Here is a 23,106-nt window from a genome sequence, read left to right as displayed (position 1 = left end):
AAAGTTAGCAGCTGGGACCAAATTATTACATTAGGCATAGCCAGAGAGCAACTGAAAATACATTCTATTGAGAGCTAATGGCTTATGGCATTGTTCTATATACAGTTACTGAGGAATCACTGAGGCAAAGCTCCAACAGTCCTGTCTGCAATAAGTGTAGTCAACATGTTTAATTGCACTCATGCTAGTTGGCTACATTAGCAACCAGTGAATTTTTCCCCAATTATTTTTATATGGCATTGAATAATTTAATTTTAAAGCTAAGTACAGAGGTAATTGTATGTATGCTTGAAATGTTTGCTGCTTAAAGTCAACATTTGCTAACAATTAGCACAACAGGCTACAGCTGTGTTTTCTTCTTCACATGGAAATACTGAAATATTTCAAATTATGAATCATATCTGTTCATCAAATTCTTCCTTTTCTGGGTTATGTTTCAAAATCAGTAGTAACAGAGACAGATAATCAGGTTATACATGAGACAATAACGTTTTTATCTGGAGCATTCAAATGATAAATCACAATTGGGCTTATGTTCACTTCCCATGTTATACATTACCATTTTAACCATCATACTCTGCTACAGGCACTGCAGTGCCAGAACTGCCAATCACAGGCAACGTGTACAGTATTTTTACTCTGGGTTTCTTCACAGCCTCAACCTTTGCCTTGGATTGCTTACATCTCTCTTTAGACATTTCATGAGCCACACATTTCCTAAAAATTTTCTCATCTGTGTTTTGTTTTTGTAACATCTGTAGCCTAGAGGAGAGAAAAAGAAGAAGACATTATAGTCTTTCATCACTTCTAACCGCTTCGGTCTATCCATCAGTCTGATACCGAAATCTTGAATGTGTTCAACATGAAATTCTAATATATGATGCTTGGCAATTTTTGGAAGTTCAATATGTTGTTCTTTACTTCTCAATTTTGAGAAATATGCCATGTTAGACAATATTACCAAACCCTCTTTATAAGATAAATGGGAAGCACGAACAGGTGCAACCTTGAGGCACTTACACATAGCACATCAGAATATTTCGCTCAGTTTCCTGTCCCAAAATTCTTTGGTAGTACAGAAGCTTGCTAAAAAGTCTTCAGCACATGGTCACTATTTTTCAGTAAGACTCCAATCTCAGCAGCTCTTGTGTTGCATGTCTGAACTGCTTTGAAAAGGCATGATCTGAGGGCACATCATGCAGCCACCTTGCTGAAACTAAGCAGATCTGGAATTGGTCAATGTCTGGATGGAAGACTGCCTGGGAACCCTATGTACACTGCCTTGAGCTCTGTAATGAAAGGACAGATTGCTTAGCAGTAGCTGTGGTTCTTTTAGTGGTCATCTATGTACTCACACATATGGGTTCTCCACACACCTGGGTTAGGTGTGTTGATTGCGAAAGGAGAGGATGAAGGAACTTGACAGAAACAGCAGGAGCCACACCATGACTGTGCACAGTGGAAAGGGGGTGGGGTCCTCCCAAAATTCTGCTCAGCACTAAAATGTTTCAAACAATGTTCTGCACACATCTGTGGGGAGGAGAGCAGGTCGTGTGAGTATACATACAACCACTCAAAGAATAACAGTTACACATAAATAACGTCTTCTTCTTCTTCTAAGTTACTGAAGAAGATGTCACACCAGAAGAGAGGAGAGGATTGCTGGGGCAAAAGATGCATTTTCCTTGCCCTGATATCAAGTCTGTGCTTCTGGATAAACATGGAAGGCTGGGCCCATGTTGCCACTCAGGCAAGGAGATCCCCTGAAGGAAGGCAGCAGATGAGGCCCATGTTGAATTACTATGCACTCCCATGGGAAGTGGGAGGCCAGTAAGCTGGTATGGTAACCAAAACAAATTTCACAAACCTCTGTGAAGAAACAGTGTGTCTATGACACAGCCCTTAATAGTAAATAAAAAGTCTGCAGTACTGTGAAAAACTGCAATCCTACTCATAAAACGCCAAAGCGCAACAAACATCCAGGGTGTACAGCTGAGCTTCCAATGGTGAGAAGCAGTTCTGTATGAACAATGAGCAGAAACATCTTTAGGGAAGAATGCAATATCTGTTCTGAGGGCCACCTTATCTGTGGTCCACATACAGCTGGTTGTGCCTCAGTGCACAAAGCTCACTTGCCCTTCAGGCAGACATAACCATTGCCAAAAAGGTGGAAAAGGCAGTCAGGAGGTGGATATCACAGATAGCAAGCAGTTCAAAGAACTTAGATGGCTTAAAAAAAATTAACACATTTTCTTACCAGTAACAGGGATCACTGTGAAATAGGTTTCTGTTGGTGTTGAAAACTATGGGTTTAAAGGCGTTTAGACCCCACCTCTGTCTTGTACTCAATTTTTACCACACCTCCCATGGCAAACATTTTGTGGTGGTGCCCAGGACAGTTTCTCAAATTGCCAAATGTGCCCACATGCCCCAAAAGGTTGCCTATGCTTGCTTTAGGGCCATTAAAAAAAATTAAAGACATGATCACTTGGATGGGGTGAGCTCCATAGGGTGATACTGTGAATTTTGTCCACTTAGCTGCATACAAGTGCTGAGAGTTTGGTTTTCTACCTGCATCTAGAACTGCATAGATCTCTTGGGAAAAATGAGGTCTTGGTAGATCCACCATACCATTAACCAAAGGTTTAGGTTCAGATAATGTATCCTGCCATGGTCCTGTGTAAGAACAGTCTCCAGGCAGGAGAGTTAAGAAACTTTTGCTGGGACATAAGCAGAAAAATGGCAAACCACGGCAGGCAGGGCCACCATAGGATGATCAGTTGGTCCAGATCTTCGCTACCACCCTTGTAATGAGTGGGAATGGTGACAATGCATGAAGGAGTAGGTCAATCTACTGATGAAGAAACACCTCCCCCTGCAAGGAGGGAGACACCACCACTCTGCAGCAGGACCAAGGATACTGAGTGTTCTCCTGTGTAGCAAACAGATCGACATTGGGATCAATAATCCCTCCCATACAAAGGATAGCGAGAATACCAGCTGTGGCAATATTCGCCCATGGTAGATCCTACTGATGGTAACTATGATGGTAGCCAGAAGCCAAAGAGAAACCAGATTATGGTGATACATTTTGATAATGAGGAGAACATTCCAGGCAGCATGGCAAATGGCCACACAAAAATCGTTAATGTGATGAAGGAAGCATTAGCGGAGAGTCCTCTAGGACTGGGGATCTATTCCAAATCAGCCTCCTAAAAGGAGCACTGGAACTCATCTGAGGATTGCCAGTCAAGGTCCATCCACATTTTCTCAAGCACTGGAATGGGTGACCACAGAAGTGGAGACAGATATGGGATTGACAGCAAAACTTGTTGCCCCAAATCCAATGGTCCACCCTAGTAGTTCAGTAGTGCTGAAGGGATCTCATTCGTCAGATTCAGGGATGTCAAGACCAGCATGGTTGACAGAGTGATCCTACTGCATTATCCTTCTTACTCTTCTTTTTCTTAGGGTCATCGTCAGCTGGAGGTACCCACTTGGATTTTACTCTCTTAAGCTTATCCAAAGCCGGAGAATGTCCCAGAGTCAGAGGAGTCTCACGTTTGGACTCAACTATGAATGCTCTGGTAGAGATATATCAGTTCTGATGTCAAAGCCCCAGGTTTGAGAGAAGGAACTGCTTCAGGTTGCTTGAGGGGCAGATTTCACCTTGGATGAGGTGGGCCCAGACGGGTGAACAGTCATTTTTAATACGGGCATGGATGAGGCCAACGTCAAGCAAATTGACAAGGCAGTATGCAGAGGTTGGTTCTGGGACACAGAATCAGCAACCTTGCTCCCACAATAGGGCCCTCAGGCGAGACAATCTATTCCTCCATGACTGTTTTGTAAAGGCCTGGCAATGTGAACAAGTATCTGGTAGGTGATCCTCTCCCAAGCAAAACAGACTGAGAATCTTCCCCCCACAACTAGAGCATTTTTTGGTTAGCAATGAACAATTGAGGAATAATAAAAACACAAAACTGAAATGGAAATGGAAAACAATAGAAAGAAAAAAAAACTCAAACTAATTAAAAGGCAGTAAGTTCTCAGCAGGCTCCAAAAGACTTGAGGCAATCTTGAAGAGCCAGAGAATGTCCCTCATGCTGCAGTGGCAGCAGATGAAAAGGAACTGAGTGGAAATGGCAGGAGCCATGCCCTCAGTGTGTATAGTGGGAGAGGGGTGCTCCCGCCAAAATTCTGCTCAGCTCTAGAATGTTCTGCATAGCAACAAAAACCACATGTGTGAGTCGCAGAGACCACAGATAAGAACAGTAGGATATAAATGTACTAATAAATAAGCAGTAGTTTGTGGGCTGGGGAGGGGAATTCTAAATATAACTCAAAGCAAGCTGTCTGTGCCTGTGATGTTCTAGGTCATGTCCAGTGTGATCTAAGGATGTAACTTTTTGGGTAAATCTTTAAAAAACAAACAAACGTGAAACAGTTCTAGGCATAATATTTTGTGTACATAAAAAATATAATAAGCTGTATTGAGATTACTGCCCATGGAAGATGGTGGACTGAAGCTGACTTTCCTGCCCCCTCCTCTCCCTGCCCATAGATGGAAATATCTTGAATGATAAAATATAGCACTCAGGACTGAAATTAATGTCTCAATCCTCCATTTCTTTCACTATTAAATTGTAATTGACTGTGCAAAGATATAACAATAGCTTTGGGTTAATTAAAGTTACCTTTACAGTCTAGGCTTGATTTTTATGCATCACTGTTCCATTGACTTCTTTCCACAAAAGTAACAGGGAAGACCAGATATTAACTTAATTCATTGTCTACTAAACACAAGTAGCAAATAAATAGTTCTAGCTATCATACATTTTCCCTACCACTAGGGAACAAACCAATGCAGGGGCAGTGGAGAACCAAGTATGCCAGTTCATATTACATTTTAGCAAAAGATCACTTACTGACTTCAGTCATGCGAAGAGAAACCTGCTGAAAACAGCAGAGTTGCCCAGGTGTCACTAATGTCATAATTTAAAGACAATAAGATTGTTCAAGTGTAAATTGGCCTAATTTGACATGCAAAACCTTTATTGCTGGCATGGATACCGAAGCTGAAAGCTGCTAATTCTGAGGCCACAGACTGAGTTTGCAGTTGGAGGGGAAACTCTTGGATACTTGTAAACCAAGCAAGAAACTAATAGAAAATGCAAAAACATGAAACACCACTATTTCGCAAGTTTCTAGAAAAGAACTGGAAGTACTTCCTAGGTTACAAAGAAGCTGGGAAAGATAAAAGAAGGGTCATGCTTCCTCTTTCTTGGGCTCTGCTGTAATATATCACATGGCATTCACAAAGCTCTCCCAGGGGAAGATCCAAGAATATCAAATCCCATGTTAAAATAAAAGTAGTGAAACAGAAAAGAGCATGACCTAGCCCAAATGAATGCTGATGTTAAGGCATTTGAGAAAAGATGCAGGTTAAAAGACTATTTCCATAATGATAACAAAACTCATATTTTGAATCCATGCTATAATCCTCTGTCACAATTTCTGCCAAAAAAAACCCTGGACTCTAAACCCAAATGTAAATCCAGTATTAGAAACCTTCCTTAAATCAGTTTTAAAAAGAATTGATGAACACAAGTCTGGACGTGTCTTTTACCATCTTATGAGAGAAGAAAGAGAGGCCCTCAACCACCTTCGAATTAGAAAAGACGAAGTCATAAAACCAGCTGATAAAGGTGGAGCTGTTGTTGTGATGAAGACTGAGGATTATATTTCTGAAAGTCTGAGACAACTAAATGACAGCAGTACATATACATTCCTTGATCACGATATCACAGCTGACCTAAATTTTAAAAAATTAGCAACGTAATCCATAAATTCCTGCCTGAAAACTTACTGGACAGAAAAATTGCTCATCTTTTAATTAACCTCACCCCTACAGCAGGAATATTTTACATGCTACCAAAGATCCATAAAAATAACAACCCGAGACAACCTATTGTTTCATGTGGCAATGCTGTCACTGAAAGAATTTCATTATATATTGACTCCATAATTCAACCACTAGTCCATAAATTTCCTTCGTGTATTAAGGACACTACAGATTTCCTTATGAAGATCAAAAGACTAAATCAGAAACGTCAATTTAACAATGATACCATTGACATTTCAACTCTCCTGCACATAGTCTCTCAGATTTACAGTTGGTTCCAACAGAAAACACAAAAGACAATGACATGCTTGACAAAAGGGAAGATTTCTGGATCTATAGACTGAGAACTCTTAGTTCCAATGGCCTTAATCTGGGGGACAATTCATAGGCATTATACCACTTATAACTCTGTTTTTTCTCCTACGGAACTTTCATCTCCAGACATTCCAGACTGCCACTCCTGATACTCAGTTAACAGCACAGCTACTGATGAGGGTGGAAGCCGAAACACTTAGCTTAAAATATGTTTTTAATACTCGGCAGTTAGTCCTCCTATCTTTCAAAAATACACACACACACACACAATGCTAGCCACCTTAGAATCTCAGATATGAACAGAAAGATGGGATTTTTTTTCAACAACCTAATCTAAAAAAACCCAACTATACATTTTTAAAAACTCCACAGGTTAATGAATGCTCCCACAGAGAATAATGAAAAAGCAAACATACCTCTCCTCATGAAAATGTTTATACACCTCTTTTCGCTGCTTCTGTTCTTCTACAATTCCTCTAATCATTCTTTTTTTTTCATTTACGGCTTCTTTACAATTTCTCCACCCATCAAGTCTTAATAAGCCTCTTGTCAAAGAAGTATGCTGAGTACTGAAGCGCTGAATGAATGTGTTTTCCAATACGTTTCCCTCCATTTTGTCGAAAAAACGAGTATACTTTTGTCTCATTTTATTAATTAACTTTGATCTTTCTTGCTTGCACTCTTTCAAAATATCGTGAAACATCAGCTTTTCCTCGTCACATTTCTTCTGAATATTTTCTATTTTTTCTTCATGTAAATGATGAATATAGTCTTGAACTTCATTGTTAGCAATCAGCATCTGCATAATTTCCCGCTCCTTTTTAAGCTGGGCATCCAATTTTTGACTTTCCCAGTATGCTTTATCAATGGTACACAAGGGCCGAAGTCTTATAGTTCCAAATGCTTTAGCAAAGATCCTCTTCTCAATGCTCCCCGGCTCATGTATAGGCATAGTTTGTGGTATAGGATGCATGACATAACGTAAGTCCTGGACAGCGTCGAAAAATTCTTTGTCTCTCTCTTGATATTGTTGCAGCTCCTTAGTCAGTGAATAAAATGGCATCCTACGTACTGAAAGCCTAAATTTTGTTGCCATCTCATCTTCTTTCATTTCAGTTTTTTTCCATTCCAAGAGATCTAACATGAAACGGTTCAATGATTACATTAGTAATTCTCAAGTGTTTTCAGTTTATTAACATGTTCATTATTAAAAGTTACAATGGAACATAGTTTAGCAACAGCATATAAACGAGGGGATGGGGAACTTGTGGCCCTCCAGACGTTGTTTGATTTCAGCTCCTAGCATCCCAGTCCACTGGTCATGCTAGCTAGAGCTTATGAGAGTTATAATCCAACAACCTCTAGAGGGCCACAGTCAGATTCCCCACCTGGATATAAATAATTGCATCCCATCCAAAGGACAAGACAACTGAATAGCAACAACATTTTTACAACAGATTTTGGGGCATACTTAATGGGCTTGCAAAGGTGGAATTCTCATTGAATAAACTACTAGACAAAATAAGTCTTGAAATCCTGAAAATGCATATAACTCAGAGTTAAAATACTTGCAAGCTGCAGATTCAACACTGTCCAAGCTTATTTATTTTTTGACTCTCGTTAATCTTTCGCAGAATGATCCTGACCCCAACAAAAGTTAGCTGTGACAAAGTCCCACTGAAACCAATGGAGCAAGTTAGCTGTGACATGTATAAGCTCCGTTGCTCTCAACAGGGTTTAGCCACAACTAACTCTAGCTGGACCCAGGGCTCTTTTTTGTAAGTTTTTGGCTCTCATTTATTTCCATAGCTTTCCACTCATTTGAAGTCTTCATCCTAGTTTCTTGGCTGTTCTTGGGCAACAGGCCTCAGTACTTCCTCCCAAATGCCATCTGCTGCCTGCACAGGCTGCGCCTGGAATACAAAACACAGTTGCCCTATTCTCAATGGCCCTTCCAGACTCCACCCACCTCAAGAAGCAGGAAGAGACTGCTAGAGGGTAAGTTAATAATCCTTGCCCACAACTCATTGAGTAAGCCTAACACAAAGCTTCACATCTCAGAATTGGCCATACTTGCTTGGGGTTTGGATCTTTTCCTCTGCTTCTGATGCACCTTGTTAACCTTGTCTTTGAGTCTGCTATATATCTTAAATTCCTTCCATCCAACCCAATTCTTTCTATATTTGCCTATGACATGCCTCTTGGTTTTATTATCCACTAGATCTTATCTTACCCAAATCAGCCCTGATTTGTCAGACACAAGTTATATCCCAGCTAGCCTTTCACATCAGCTTACCCATATGACAGTGCTCTCTGTACCTTTCCCAAACTCTCCACGCTCTGGGATGTTTCTTTACCATGTACCAGCCAGTTTACCCTGCATCTGTCCCACACTACCCACTTGTTTCACCCCTGGTCCTTTGTAGGTCCAGTGATTAAGAGAACAACTGTAAGTCCAGGGAAACAGGGGAAGCATCAAGAGTAGGAAAAGGTCTGCAGCAACTTATTTCTAACTTTCTCCTCATTAAATAAGCTTTTCTTTTAACATTAATTAAACACCAATAATATGCAAGGTGACATCGACTTACAGAGGTAACATCAACTAATTAAGACATGCTGGAAAAAAATTGGAGGAGGAAGGGGTTTGTGTGGAATGGCAGCAGCAAGAATGGATAAGGAAGGGTCGACTGGTAGAAGATTGTGCTGACAACACTCCAGCAAAGCGCTATGCATGGAAACAAGTTCCATTTGGTGGCAAGCCAAGTCTGATATTACATTGGTTCACCATTATCAAGGCAAGCCAGAGACTGAATACACAAATAACTGAAATAAACACACTACGTTTCATTTCTCTTTTCTGAAATGTAATTTAACATTTATGTTCACTATGTTCTTTTTATACGTAATAAGATACATTGAACATAAAAGAAGAAGAGTTTGTTCTGTTAGGTCTGTGAAGGGTATACATACAAAATATAGAGAGAAATATGCCTTTTATACAGCATATAAAATATGCCTTTTATACAGCATACATGATCCTCCTCCTCTCCATTTTATCCTCACAACAACTCTGTGAGGTAGGTTAGACTGATAGTCAGTGACTGGCTCAGTGAGCTTCATAGCCAACTGGGACTAGAGTCCAGGTCTCACGTGTCCCAGTCCAACATTCTAACCACTACACCACACTGCCTCTCAATTAATGGACTCTGAGATGGTTATAGTTTGTGTGGCACACAAAAAGAAGGCAATGCCTTAACTTACTATATTTCCAAGATAGTGAATAGCAGCTGACATGATCAATCTGAACTACCAATACCAATGCATTTATTTTCTGGAAAGAGAAAAAACTGCCACACCACCACTTTATTGTTTCAGCCCAGGGAGCTGCAATGCGATTGCCAGGACTAGGTATGAGAGAACACATGCAGCAGCAGCCCAGAAAACTCAGAGGGAATATTTTGCCACAAAATCAGAAAGAATGAAATTATTCTGTAATTGTGCATATCACTCTAGATATTAATTCTTTTATTAGTGACCTGTACGATAGGTCTTTGTGTAGCACACCAAGAAAACACTGTCTCCATTTAACTTTATTTTTTTAATTATCTGGCTTCACTGGTTCCTTCTCACTTTCTGCAACTAACACAGTATCTTATTTATAATGCGTTCCACTTACACACACACACACACACACACACACACACATCTCTGTATCACCCAACTGTACCACTCTTATCCCTATTCCCTCTCTTCACCTAAGCTCATCTGCTATTGCCCTTCTTAGTGTCGTTTTAACATTCCCATCTTTGTGCCTTCTTCCATGACACTTTCTGTGCCTGGAACAATTTATACCTCTGCCAAACCACTCTCACTATATGGCTTCAAATTCTTCTTCAAAACACACCTTTGCCTGTCCTATACCTCCTCCTACCAGCTACCTTAGTCAAACTTAGACTGCAAACCCTGTAATGTTCACTACCATATCCAGTATTTTTTTGGTTCAAATACATTTAAGTAGTAACTACTCACCAAGGTAACTGAACTAAACTGCTCTACAATATTCCTCCTGAGAGGACGATATAAGACGTTAAATTTAAACAGGCCATTATCTGGATCTTGCCAGTAGAAATGCAGTGTTGCAGATAATGAAAACACTGCTAAAGATAAGCCTCACTTCTTGGACTCATTAAAGTTATCAAAGGGAAGTAGAAAGAATTCTTAGGGGGATGGGAAAGGTAAGCCATAAATCAAATTTCAAGAAAATAAAAGACAAAGAAAATTACACAACTGGAAGTTGAGCATTATACCAATGTCTTTGTCAGGCACTGTTCACAATATTAAGTTTTGAGCTACATTATTGAATAAATGTTTTTCTTGGTTGCCCTAATACAGTGTTTTGGCATGCCACAATGAACCATACATTGTATGCTTTCAGATGGTGACCTCCAAAGTTGACACTAAAAATAATTAGGATCAGTGTAGATGCAACTGAAAATATAGCTATAAGCTTCCCCCGCCCCCCAGAATTCTTTTAACTTTCACGGTAAGACATTGCTAAGCAGAGTCATGTAGCACATTTGTATGCATAGAATTTCCTCTTCATTAACACAATATAAAAGATTAATAATGAAATTCACATTGCACATCAGTAGAAATCTTTATGCTTTGCAATGTTAATAAAAATAAATGAAAATAGCTATATAGGTTCTATATAATACTAATGACATTTCTTGTCAACTCAAATTTGGTTGATCCATTAACTTGGGGATGGTCAACATATGATGGGTTGTGGGGACCAAGAGACCCCTTTATACTTCCCAAAACTTTCTGAAATCCTGAACATTCCAACTTTCAGTTGTTGTTTCTTTATATTTTTAGCCCTCATCAAATTCTTTCTCTCTTTCTTTTATTTACACAATGTATATACTGCTCTACATCAATCAAATATCAGAACACTGAACAATAAAAGGGGAAATATCATAATCATCCAGAATTAAAGCCTTTAAAATCAGATTGTGGCAATAAAACCATAGCTGGTTAGTCAAGAAAGGCTTGTTTAAATCAAAATGTCTTCAGCAGGTGCTGCAAATGAACAAATGTTGGTGCCTGGATGACATCAAGAGGCAAGGGAATTCCACTGAGTTTTTGTTGCTTTTAGCATCCCTCACTAACTTTTTGTTGCTTTTAGCATCCCTCACTAACCTCAGCTCATTCTCACCTTTAGCCTTCCTGACTCCATCCCTGCAATTCTGTGCTACCTGTCTGTACTCTTCCTTAGTTACTTGGTCTTCTTTCCACTTCCTATATGTGTCCTTTTTTGTTGTCAGGTCATCTCTAAGCTTTTTGTGAAGCCACATTGGCTTCTTCTGTGGTCTTCCACCTTTTCTTCTTGTTGGAATTGTTTGTAATTGTGCCTTGAGAATTTCCTTTTTTAAAAGCTCCCACCCATCTTGGACTCCTTTTCTTGTTAGCGTCGCTTGCCATGGGACCTTACTGATCATTGTTCTGAGTTTATGAAAATCGACTTTCCTAAAACCCAGGGTATGCGTTTGACTACACGCAGCTTTTGCTTCCCTTAGAACCAAGAACTCAAGTACAGCATGGTCGCTTTCCCCCAGAATTCCTGTAACTGCTACTTTATCCACTAAGTCATCCCTGTTGGTTAGGATCAAGTCAAGGATAGCCAATCCTCTAGTTCCTTCCTCTACTTTCTGTAGGAGGAAGTTATCCGCCACACAAGTCAGGAATTTCCTGGAGGGGTCATGTTTTGCAGAATTTGTCTCCCAACAAATATCGGGGAAATTGAAGTCCCCCATTACTACTACATCATGCTTCCTTAAAACATTGGTTATTTGCTTTTCAAAAGTTTCATCCTCGTCTTCTCCTTGATTGGGTGGCTGGTAGTAGACTCCGACCACCAGGTTCCTTTTATTCTTTGCTCCATTTATTTTGATCCAGATGCTCTCGATGGGGCTACCAAGCTCATCCTCCTATATTTCTGTGCAGAGATATGTATTTTAAACATATAGTGTAACCCCACCTCCCTTTCTGTTCCTCCTGTTCTTTTTGAACAAGTTATATCCTTCAATTGCTGTATTCCAGTTGTGAGAGTCATCCCACCAAGTCTCAGTTTCACCTATCAAGTCATAATTTCCCTCCTGTATTAAGAGTTCAAGTTCGTTCTGTTTGTTTCCATACTCTGGGCATTAGTATATAGACATCGAAGACCATGTGCTTCATAGTCTGGCTTTCTTCCTACATGTGTCTGAAGACTGTTATTGGGCACTATTAGAGCTGTTCTCTCCATTGCGGTGCATGAGCCTTCGTCCATTGTTACCCCCAACTTTACATCTTCCTTCCCCGTAGGATTCAGTTTAAAGCCCTCCTGATGAAGTTCTTCATGCTGTGGTCAAACACATTCTTCCCATCCTTTGAGAAGGTGAGGTGCAACCCGTCCCTTGCCAACAGCCCATCTTCCAGGAAGTATAGCCCGTGGTCCCAGAATCCAAATCTCTCTCGTCGGCACCACCTTTGTAGCCAGTCATTTACCCGGAGTATTTTTCTTTCCTTTTCTAGCCCTATTCTAACTACTGGAAGGATGGATGAGAAAACTATCTGGGCCACAAAGTTCTTGAGTTTCCTTCCCAAAGCTTCAAAGTCTGACGTGATTTCTTCGTAGCTCCGCTTGGCGGTATCATTTGTTCCCACATGGATGAGAAGAAAGGGATACCTGTCAGTGGGCTTTATGAGTGCAGGCAACCTTTCATTCACGTCTCTAATCTGTCCTCCCAGGAGACAACATACCTGGCAAGTCCACGGGTCTTCGTGACATACTTGGGTCTCGATCCCATGCAGCAAGGAGTCTCCCACTACTACCACTCTTCTCTTCTTCTTGTTGTAGGCCTGGGTCTCTTCGCCTCTGCTTGACTGACCTTCAGCCTCTTGCTCACTCTCATGCAGGTTCCCCTGTGATTCTTCCTCTGCAGGCTGTCCTCCAGTCTCATCCTCAAGTACTTGGAATCGGTTCCACAGCTCCACTGCTTCCTCTGGTGCAGAGTGGCGTCTAGTTCTTTTCCTAACTATCACCCTTTTCCAAGGAGTATCCTCTACTCCATTTTTCCTTACCTCATCATTTCCCACTTCTGCCTCAGCTTGCTGTTGATCTTTCAGCTTCTGGTCTTCACTTTGCTGCTGTAGTTCCCCCATTCTATCCAAGAACTCTTTGTGTTCTCTTATTCCCCGAAGGGTCGACAGTCACCGCTTCAGTCCACTTACTTTTTCTTCCAGCAGCGTGATCAACTTGCACTTGTTGCAGATGTAGGCCATGTTGTTCTCAGGCAAGAAAACAAACATTGCACACACCTTGCAGGTCACCACCAATGTAGAGTCTTGTCCTTCCATAGCCTCTATTCCGTTTTTGTGTCTAGCTTTCTGATTGATCTAAACTAGTCTGTGCCTGCTCCTCTACTCAGTAGAAGTTAAAAGCAGAGTCCCACTGGTGTGGAATGAGAAACATTAGGACGTTATCTAATAACTGGGCCATAAATAAAGAAGACATTTATGATAACTAATGAATAAATGTTTTCAGTATCATTTGTTAAACCTAATTTTGCTAATAAAGAGTTCATGCCGTTTTATGAACAAAATGCATCCATACACTAACAATCCCTCCCTGCCACACTGCAGAGAGCAATAACACAAAAATTCTGATTTAATTTTTTTTTAATCAAATGACACCTCTAATGTTTTCATCACAAACATGCCCATAGAACTTCACTTGTTCCCAAGTTAAATAGGAACACATACTATGCAAGTATTTGTCTGTAACGTTTAAGTTTAGACTGTTATAAGATGAACACAATGGCATTAAAATCAAGCAAATGCATTTTAGTTCAGAGTAGATGAATATGGATAGAATCACCAGATATCAAAGCACAAGAATATCTGTAAGTCTGTATGAACTTTAGAAATGCCACAGGTAGTTAAAATACTCCTAGCAGCTTCACTTGCTATACAACTACTTGTTAAGATTACTAACCCTTCCTTGGTGACCTTCTTGCTTTCTTCTCTTTAATCCTTTTCTTTTCTTCCAATCTCAGTATGGTTGAGAGAATGGGATGATTTAATCTTCTCAAATATAAACGAAGCTCCTTAAGATCTTTCATATCTATAGTCTGTTAAAAGTAACATTTCATTCATCAGAGATATTGCTATAGCAATATACCAAATTTTCCATTAGTAACACCTATTTTGCTATAGGTTTTTACTAACTTTATAGCTATTCATTTAATGGTGCAGTAAAAAAATTATGCTAATTCTTCATTTCTTCCCTTTCTTGAGGAATTATTTGTCTCTCTAGGCAGCATCAGTTTGCATGGATGAGTGAATACTTGTTCCAACCTCACACCTCTATGCTCCTTGAATAAATTCCAGCTTTTAGACTAAACAACCCTTTCACTCATCATCTGTTACACCAAGATGCATTTCTCTGCAGCTTGTAGATGACAAGGGCACCTTAGCTTTATCAGTGCAAACAAACAAGGAAAGCTCTCAGTTTGAGCAGAAGCGTACGCTATTCTTAGGGCATTTTAAAATTACTATAGTGGTGACTAAATTGAAGACCTCTGTTTACGAACACATACATATTTATTACATTTCTATACCACCCAATAGCCGAAGCTTTAGTTAAACCCATGTTGTTGTGCCTAATCCTTTATTACAGTTTCTGGGTAGGAGAGTTTCTGTGTCTGTGATTGTTAATGTTCATTATAGTCCATTATCATTAATCTTTTATTTGGACTTAATATAGATGCTTGCTAAGGAAAACCAGCTATTGGGTACTGTATGGATATTTGCTAGCATTCAACTTGTATTCACTTTCTACACGTGCTATAAAGTGACCATCAACCGTTAGTATTTTGTGTTAAATACTTTACCCAGTTTTGTGCACTACACCAGCTTGTGTTAAGTAGTTTGGTGGCACTAGACCAGTGAAAGGATTTAATATACCTATTAAATAACCCGAACAACCAAGCATGCACCTACTATTTGGGATGTAACTTAATCACTGTTATTTATAAGGCACCTAACATTGTTAGACACTACAGAAATTAACAATAAAATTGCAATCCATTGAGGAAGTTCCATGTACAGAAGCAGGTTTTTACTTACAGAATACCCCACAGAATGGAAGCTTCATGAAACGTTAGAAAATACAAGACAGACAAAGAATTTAAACAGGCATAGCTTCAACGAAACTGGTTTTACTGTAATTACTGGACAAAGAAATGACAGATAGTGGATATATTATAATACACCCCGGCTTTCCATTATAAATTCTTCCTCCAACTTTCCTTCCTTTCCTCCCTAACATGTTTAGTCTTTAACTTTAAGACTGTAAGGCTGTGGATAAGGTCTGTTTTCATTGTTAATTTCTGTAGGGTCTAATAAGATTAGGTGTCTTATAAATAATAGTGGTTAAGACACATCCAAATAGTAGATGTATGCTTGGTGGTGGTTCAGCTTATGCCAATTCACAGACAGTTCTTTTTTCTAGGGCAAACTTATAATCAGGGGAAACTGTCTGCAGAGGCTTAGTGCTTAAGCAAAAATGTTGTGGAAAAAAGGAAAGCAAAACTCCCAATGGAGTTTTGTAGAGGCATATTTCTGAATTGTATACTCAGGCTCTGATGCCTACATATTGGAGCCACAGGCCACCATCACACAAAGTGGTAGCAGATGTTGCCCACCCTAGCTGAAGCCATTTCATGTCAATTTAAAATATATCATTGCAATTCTAGTGAAGAAGCCTTTTTATTTTGTTACATTCAATCTGACACAGAATGCCTCCAAATTGCTTTAATAATATTTGCTCTTATTTTGGGATGTAATTTAGACACATCAGTGCTGAAATTAATTCCACTCGTTTCTCCAAACAGTCTGCCAGTATTATTTTGTACCAACAAAATAATAATAAAAAATATCAATTAAGACTTAAGAAAATAATGCAAAAAATGCTTGAATATGCTTTTTTAGAGCTCCACTTTATATGATTGCATCTGTTAGTTCAAACTTACATTTCCTCTATTTATTTTATAAATCAATTTCTTTTTTTAGTGAGCTATACTTACTAAACAAACTGTAATCCCCACACCAGCAGATTCTGCAGAAAGAAATAAAAGTCAAAGCAGACTGAATAGAAAGCGAGAGAATGAGAGAGAAGAAAGGAGAAAAGACACCGGAATAAAAGACCCCTAACTTTTTGCATTCCTCTGAGGGAAAAACTAGACATTATTGCTCTAATTTAAATAGAAATGCAGAGCCAAAGACATAGGCCCCCCCAAATTTCCATGTCATGATTTTATTTATTTATTTAATTTCTATACCACCCAATAGCCGAAGCTCTCTGGGCACTTCACAAAAATTAAAACCAAAAAACACACAGAAAAACAATATAAAATATAAAAGCATTAAAACCACAATGTAACAATGCAACCAAAATAAAACCAGAATAAAACCTAGAAGCAATGCAGAGATTTCAAATATAGACAGAACAGCGAAGCTAAAAGACTAGAAAGCTAAAATGCTAAAATGCCTGGGAAAATAAAAAGGTCTTCACCTGGTGCCAGAAGGAATACAATGTAGGTGCCAGGTGAACCTCACTAAGGAGCTCATTCCACAGCCAGGGTGCCACAGCACAAAAGGCCCTCCTCCTAGTAGCCACCCACCTCACTTCCTTTGGCAGGGGCTCACAGAGAAGAACTGCTGAGGATGATCTTAGGGTCCAGGCAGGCACATATGGGAGGAGGCGATCCTTCAGATAACCTGGCCAACCAACTGCTTTTTTAAATTGTGGATTATTGTGGATGAAGTCCCATCATTTCCACTGCAAGTGGGTTATGACTGACTGGCTTCTCAGGGAATAGACAAGCCAAAGTTTCTGGTTCACACATCATGCTAAGCAAACCACAGATGGAAAGCCCACGTTCAGTTTAGCCACTCCAGCTTTCAACTGGAGCAACCAGGCCATGCGCATTAGCCCATTGCCTCATTCATGATAACCCACAATTTTTTAAGCATAATGTGTGAACTGGGTCACGTCCTTCCCTCTGCTCTTCCCTAGTAATGGCTGAGCGCCCTATTGCCTGAATGAGCAGACAGACACTCCAGAATTGACAAGGGCATTGCCACTAGTCATATAAGTGAGCAACCGCACTGCCACTTCCATGCTTCTTCTCTTAAAACCAACAGAGGTTTTTTTTCAGTGGTGCCCTTATTTATTTATTTATTTATTTATTTATTGCATTTATATCCCACCTTTTTTCCTCCAAGGAACTCAAGGCAGCGTACATTATCATCCTCGTCCTTCCTCCATTTTTAATCCTCACAACAACAACCCTGTGAGGTGGGTTGGGCTGAGAGTCTGTGACTGGCCCAAAGTCACCCAGTGAGCTTCCATGGCCGAGTGGGGACTAGAACCCGGATCTCCCGGCTCCCAGTCCAGCACTCTCACCACTACACCACACTGGCTCTTCAGCTCTGGAATAATCTTCCAATGGAATCTCGCCTGACACCCACACTATCTTTTCGGCGCCAGACTAAGAACGTTCCTATTTTTCCAGGCTTTTAAAATTTAGTAAGGAGCAATCCTGTGCATATTTTTCTGTCTAAACATGCATAGGATTCTGCCAAAGTCTTTTAAGTCTTTTTATGTTTTATTATCCTAGTCTCTATAATGTATTTTTACCTCTTATATCTAGATTGTATTTTATGCTGTGTTGGCACATTTATTAGTTTTACATTGTTGATTTTATTGTGATTTTATTTGAATTATTATTACTATTGTTATAAAATGCCTAGATACATTTATTTTATGAGGAATTTAATAAAGACGTCAGCAGACAGCCTTTGCACTCCCCCCCCCCCTGCACCAACTCCCTACCATACTTAGGTTCAGTAAAGGGGGGGGGGAGAGGGGGAGAGAGGGAGAGAAGAGAAAGAACTCCAGCTCCCAGAAAGCAGTGTGCTCCCATCCATCTTGATCTAAATGCATAGCTAATGCGTATAGAAAAGCAAAAACCCAAAAATTCACAGCTACCTGCACATGCAGCGCACCCTGGAATCCTGTAATTTTAGAGGACAGATTTAGAACCTTCAAGACCCCTGTACAGACCCCTGTAGCAGACTGTCTGGAACAAAACTGGACTCCTGGCCATCCTAGTTGATCAAGAAGGAATGGAGCAGGAAAGCAGGGCCACATCTCCTTAAACATGAACCTTGAGAGGCAGGGACAGCCCTTCCACCAAACATATTTATCACCTAGCTTTAGAAGGTTCACAACTTTGCTTTCCACAAGCACATAATCCATATGTGAGACTAGAAGATGTCTTCTTATGTCAGAATGGTTAATTTTCTGCCATCAAACTTGCTGAACCAGCACAGTTGAACTAAGTTTATAAATCAAGATGATTTACTTCCAATCAAATACTGTTTGGTTGTAGCAATGTAGACTCTGAAAATTCCTTCATGTGGTGACTTACAAAAACAAGGTATCAAATACCAAGAACAAAGGCTGGGTTTTTTCCAATTTATATTCTTTTAAGGTTTTAATGATATTTCATGGACACACAAAATGAGTCTTGCTGCTATATGCGAAGTGCAGATTTTTCTACGATAGTTTCTTAATTCATGTATAAATAGCACACTTACTTGGATCCCAGATGTATGTTTTTTCTCCTCAGTATGCTGTTCTGGCTTAATGGTGTGAAATATACAGCTTTTACTACTATGTACTGAAGGTCTCTGTTGAATGTACATTCCCTTAGTTCCATCTTTGACGTAACGTTTGTATCGCAAAACTTCATGTAAAGGAATCAAGCTATTAAAAAAAGGAAAGGTTTGGCAATTTCATTTCAAGGAGGTAAAAAGGGATCAATGTTTGGCAAGGTCAAAGCAATGAAGTAATATAAACATCCATTTTCATATACCTCTTCTTTTGCCCTAAGTACTTTGTACTTTCTATGTATTTTCCAAAACCAAACAAATATAACCAGGAAATTATGTGCCAAAGCGTTATTCATATATTATTGACAAGTGCATATCAAAAAGTTGTATCAGAAATGTTACAGACAAAAATACTGAGATCCAATTCTCTTAAAGTTATTTTAATTTGAAAAATGCTTTATGAATTTGATCTCATTCATTTCCACAATATATAAAAATGCTATTTTTTTTTTATTTTTCCTATTCAAGTTTACTCAGATGTAAGCCCCAGTACAGTCAACAGGCCAGTGTTTGAAGCCAGGGTTTGTAGTTGGCTTCCAAACTCTGTCTTGTTAATGAGAAGTGGCAAACGAGCATCCAGGTTTGGACATAACGTTAAGCTTCCTATTGCTCATAAGTTCCTAGTTAGTTTAACCACTGCTGCTTGCAGGAGGAGCTAAGCAGGACAGATTAGGAAGAAAGTCCTAGCAGAAGCAGTTAAGAAAGGGCTGGATAAAAGGACTTCCGGTTGGAACCAATGTCGCCCTCACAGTATCCCGGGGAGTCTCTGTGGGACACTATCTTAGACAGCTTTTTAAAAGGTTGAAAAACCTTTTCATCTCCCCCCTGGAATTAGAAGGAAGGGCAAGGCAGCCTCTGGTTAACATCTTGGAGAAAAGTATTCCCCACGAGGCAGTGGGTGTGCTGGGTTCCAGGATTATCTTCCCAGAGCTTAATCATCACAAAAAGCTGTGCTGAAACTCCTATTTAATTGGAGAAAACAGGGCTGATGTGTTCCATTGTAATATATGGATTAAGAAATATGAACAACACCTGAGGGATGGTTTAAGAATATCAACAATATTTGAGAATATTTGAGGACCGGCAAGATTTGTTTGAAGAGAAATATGTTTACACTGAGTAGAAGGAAGGGGATTGCATCGCCACCCACTCCTCCCATAACTCCTTTGCCAAAAGCTCTGAGAACAGAAGATACAGGAATTATTTACTTTGATAAAAAAAAAATGTATCTTCGCAATTTGCGGAGCAAGCCAAGAGGTTGGATTTAATCCAAAATTCCATCACCGCCCTGCAAGGAGCTGTGGATTTAATTAACGCTTCCTGGCAAAAAATGGAGACAAAAGTTAACGAGCTACAAGACAGGCTCACAACGAATGAAATTACGACACAAGCTCTTTTCAAAAATACCTCTGCCAGAATTTCCCAACTGGAGGCCTTCACGCGCAGATCCAATATATGTATTATTGGGATTAAAAATCTGCCAACTGATGTAAATTTGCCTACCTTTGTGGACAAGCTTTTGCATGAGATACTCTCTGTGCCATCTGATTATTTACTTGATATTGAGCAGGCATTTCATGTGCCAAATGCTAAAGGGACTGACCATACGATTATAGTCCAATTTGCAAGAGTCTCCACAAAGAATTATATTCTGCATTTGGCAAGGGAGGGTAGAAGTCCTTTTTGGAAACAAGATAAAGTTATGTTGTTTCCAGATTACATCAAAGAGGTGGTGAATAAAAGAAGGCAATTCATCAAGGTGAAGAATATGGCAAAACAAATGAACATACAATATTATTTAAAATATCCTGCTACATTTTGCATTGTTTCTGAAGGTCAGATGAAGAAGTTCCTAAACATGAAATGCAGGAGGCATGGCTGAACGTAAAAATGCGCGAGATTTCTGTTCCAGCCCCATGAACTGGAATTTTTTTGTTCCAACATTTTGTTCCATAAACAATGATGTGTTTATGGATTAAGACTTATCTCTTCTTGAAAATGATTAGGGCTTTGTAGCCCCTTCCTACCATTTTCTTGTTGTTGTTGTTCAGTCGTTCAGTCGTGTCCGACTCTTCGTGACCCCATGGACCATAGCACGCCAGGCCTTCCTGTCCTGCGCTCTCTCCCGGAGCATGCTCAAGTTCATATTCATTGCATCCGTGATGCTATCTAGCCATCCCATCCTCTGCCGTCCCCTTCTCCTTTTGCCTTCAGTCTTTCCCAGCATCAGGGTCTTTTCCAGGGAGTTTTCTCTTCGCATTAGGTGGCCAAAATATTGGAGCTTCAGCTTCATTATCTGTCCTTCCAATGAGCAGTCAGGGTTGATTTCCTTTAGGATGGACTGATTTGACCTCCTTGCAGTCCAGGGGACTCGTAAGAGTCTTCTCCAGCACCACAGGTCGAAAGCATCAATTCTTCGGCGCTCAGCCTTCCTTATAGTCCAGCTCTCACAGCCATACATTACTACTGGGAAAACCATAGCTTTGATTAGACGGACCTTTGTCGGCAAGGTGATGTCTCTGCTTCTTACTATGCTGTCTAGGTTTGCCATAGCTTTCCTCCCAAGGAGCAAGCGTCTTTTAATTTCATGGCTACAGTGACCGTCTGCGGTGATCTTGGAGCCCAAGAAAGTGAAATCTGTCACTGCTTCCATTTCTTCCCCTTCTATATGCCAGGAAGTGATAGGGCCAGATGCCATGATCTTCGTTTTTTTAATGTTGAGTTTCAAACCAGCTTTTGCACTCTCCTCTTTCACCCTCAACAAGAGGCTCTTGAGATCCTCTTCGCTTTCTGCCATTAGGGTGGGATCGTCTGCATATCGGAGGTTGTTGATAATTCTCCCAGCAATCTTAATTCCGACCTCTGATTCATCCAACCCGGCATTTCTCATGATGTACTCTGCATATAAGTTAAATAAGCAGGGTAACAATATGCAGCCTTGTCGTACTCCTTTCCCAATTTTGAACCAATCGGTTGTTCCATCTCTGGTTCTTACTGTTGCTTCTTGACCCTCGTACAGGTTTCTCAGGAGACAGGTAAGGTGGTCTGGTACTCCCATCACTTTCAGAATTTGCCACAGTTTGTTGTGATCCACACAATCAAAGGCTTTAGCGTAGTCAATGAAGCAGAAATAGACGTTTTTCTGGAATTCTCTTGCTTTCTCCATGATGCAGCGAATGTTGGCGATTTGATCTCTAGTTCCTCTGCCTCTTCGAAACCCAGCTTGTACTTCCGGTAGTTCTCGGTTCGCATACTGCTGAAGCCTAGCTTGTAGGATTTTGAGCATCACCTTGCTGGCATGTGAAATGAGCGCAATTGTGCGGTAGTTTGAACACTCTTTGGTGTTGCCCTTCTTTGGAATTGGAATGTAAACTGACCTTTTCCAGTCTTGTGGCCACTGTTGAGTGTTCCAGATTTGTTGGCATATTGAATGCAGCACTTTAACAGCATCATCTTTTAGGATTTTAAATAGCTCGGCTGGAATACTGTCATCTCCGCTAGCTTTGTTGTTACTAATGCTTCCTAAGGCCCACTTGACTTCACTCTCGAGGATGTCCGGCTCAAGTTCAGTGACCGCACTATCATGGCTATCAGGGACATTCAGATCTTTCCTGTATAGTTCTTCTGTGTATTCTTGCCACCTCTTCTTAATCTCATCTGCTTCTGTTAGGTCCCTGCCTTCTTTGTCCTTTATCATGCCTGTCTTTGCACAAAATGTTCCCTTGAGATCTCCAATTTTCTTGAAGAGATCTCTAGTCTTTCCCATTCTGTTGTTTTCCTCGATTTCTTTGCATTGTTCATTTAAGAAGGCCTTCTTGTCTCTCCTTGCTATTCTCTGGAACTCTGCATTCAGTTGGATATATCTTCCCCTTTCTCCCTTGCTTTTCGCTTCCCTTCTTTCCTCAGCTACTTGTAAAGCCTCATCAGACAGCCACTTGCCTTTCTTGCATTTCTTTTTCTTTGGGATGGATTGAGTTGCTGCCTCCTGAACAATGTTACGGACCTCCGTCCATAGTTCCTCAGGCACTCTGTCTATCAGGTCTAATCCCTGAAATCTATTCCTCACCTCCACTGTATATTCATAAGGGATATGATTTAGGTCA

At 40.1% G+C, this 23,106-nt stretch overlaps 1 protein-coding gene across 2 annotated transcripts in view; it reads right to left on the bottom strand.

The window, feature by feature from the left end:
• Positions 1 to 474: 474 nt before the first annotated feature.
• Positions 475 to 23,106, bottom strand: part of LRRIQ3 (leucine rich repeats and IQ motif containing 3) — a 49,213-nt gene continuing 26,581 nt past the window's right edge. For both annotated transcript variants that reach the window (XM_084852225.1, XM_084852226.1), the window contains 4 exons: positions 18,929 to 19,097; positions 14,259 to 14,394; positions 6,637 to 7,357; positions 475 to 762 (listed from right to left, as the gene is read on the bottom strand). In XM_084852225.1, the coding sequence (XP_084708351.1) occupies positions 564 to 762; positions 6,637 to 7,357; positions 14,259 to 14,394; positions 18,929 to 19,097 (1,225 nt within the window). In that variant the 3' untranslated portion in view covers positions 475 to 563. The remainder of the gene's footprint in view (positions 763 to 6,636; positions 7,358 to 14,258; positions 14,395 to 18,928; positions 19,098 to 23,106) is intronic.

Source organism: Heloderma suspectum, chromosome 4, assembly GCF_057233095.1.
Source record: "Heloderma suspectum isolate Gila_16-S chromosome 4, 16-S_ref, whole genome shotgun sequence".
NCBI lineage: Eukaryota > Metazoa > Chordata > Lepidosauria > Squamata > Helodermatidae > Heloderma > Heloderma suspectum.
The sequence above is the reverse complement of the archived record's forward strand: the minus strand, read 5'-3'. Positions and strand labels throughout refer to the sequence as shown.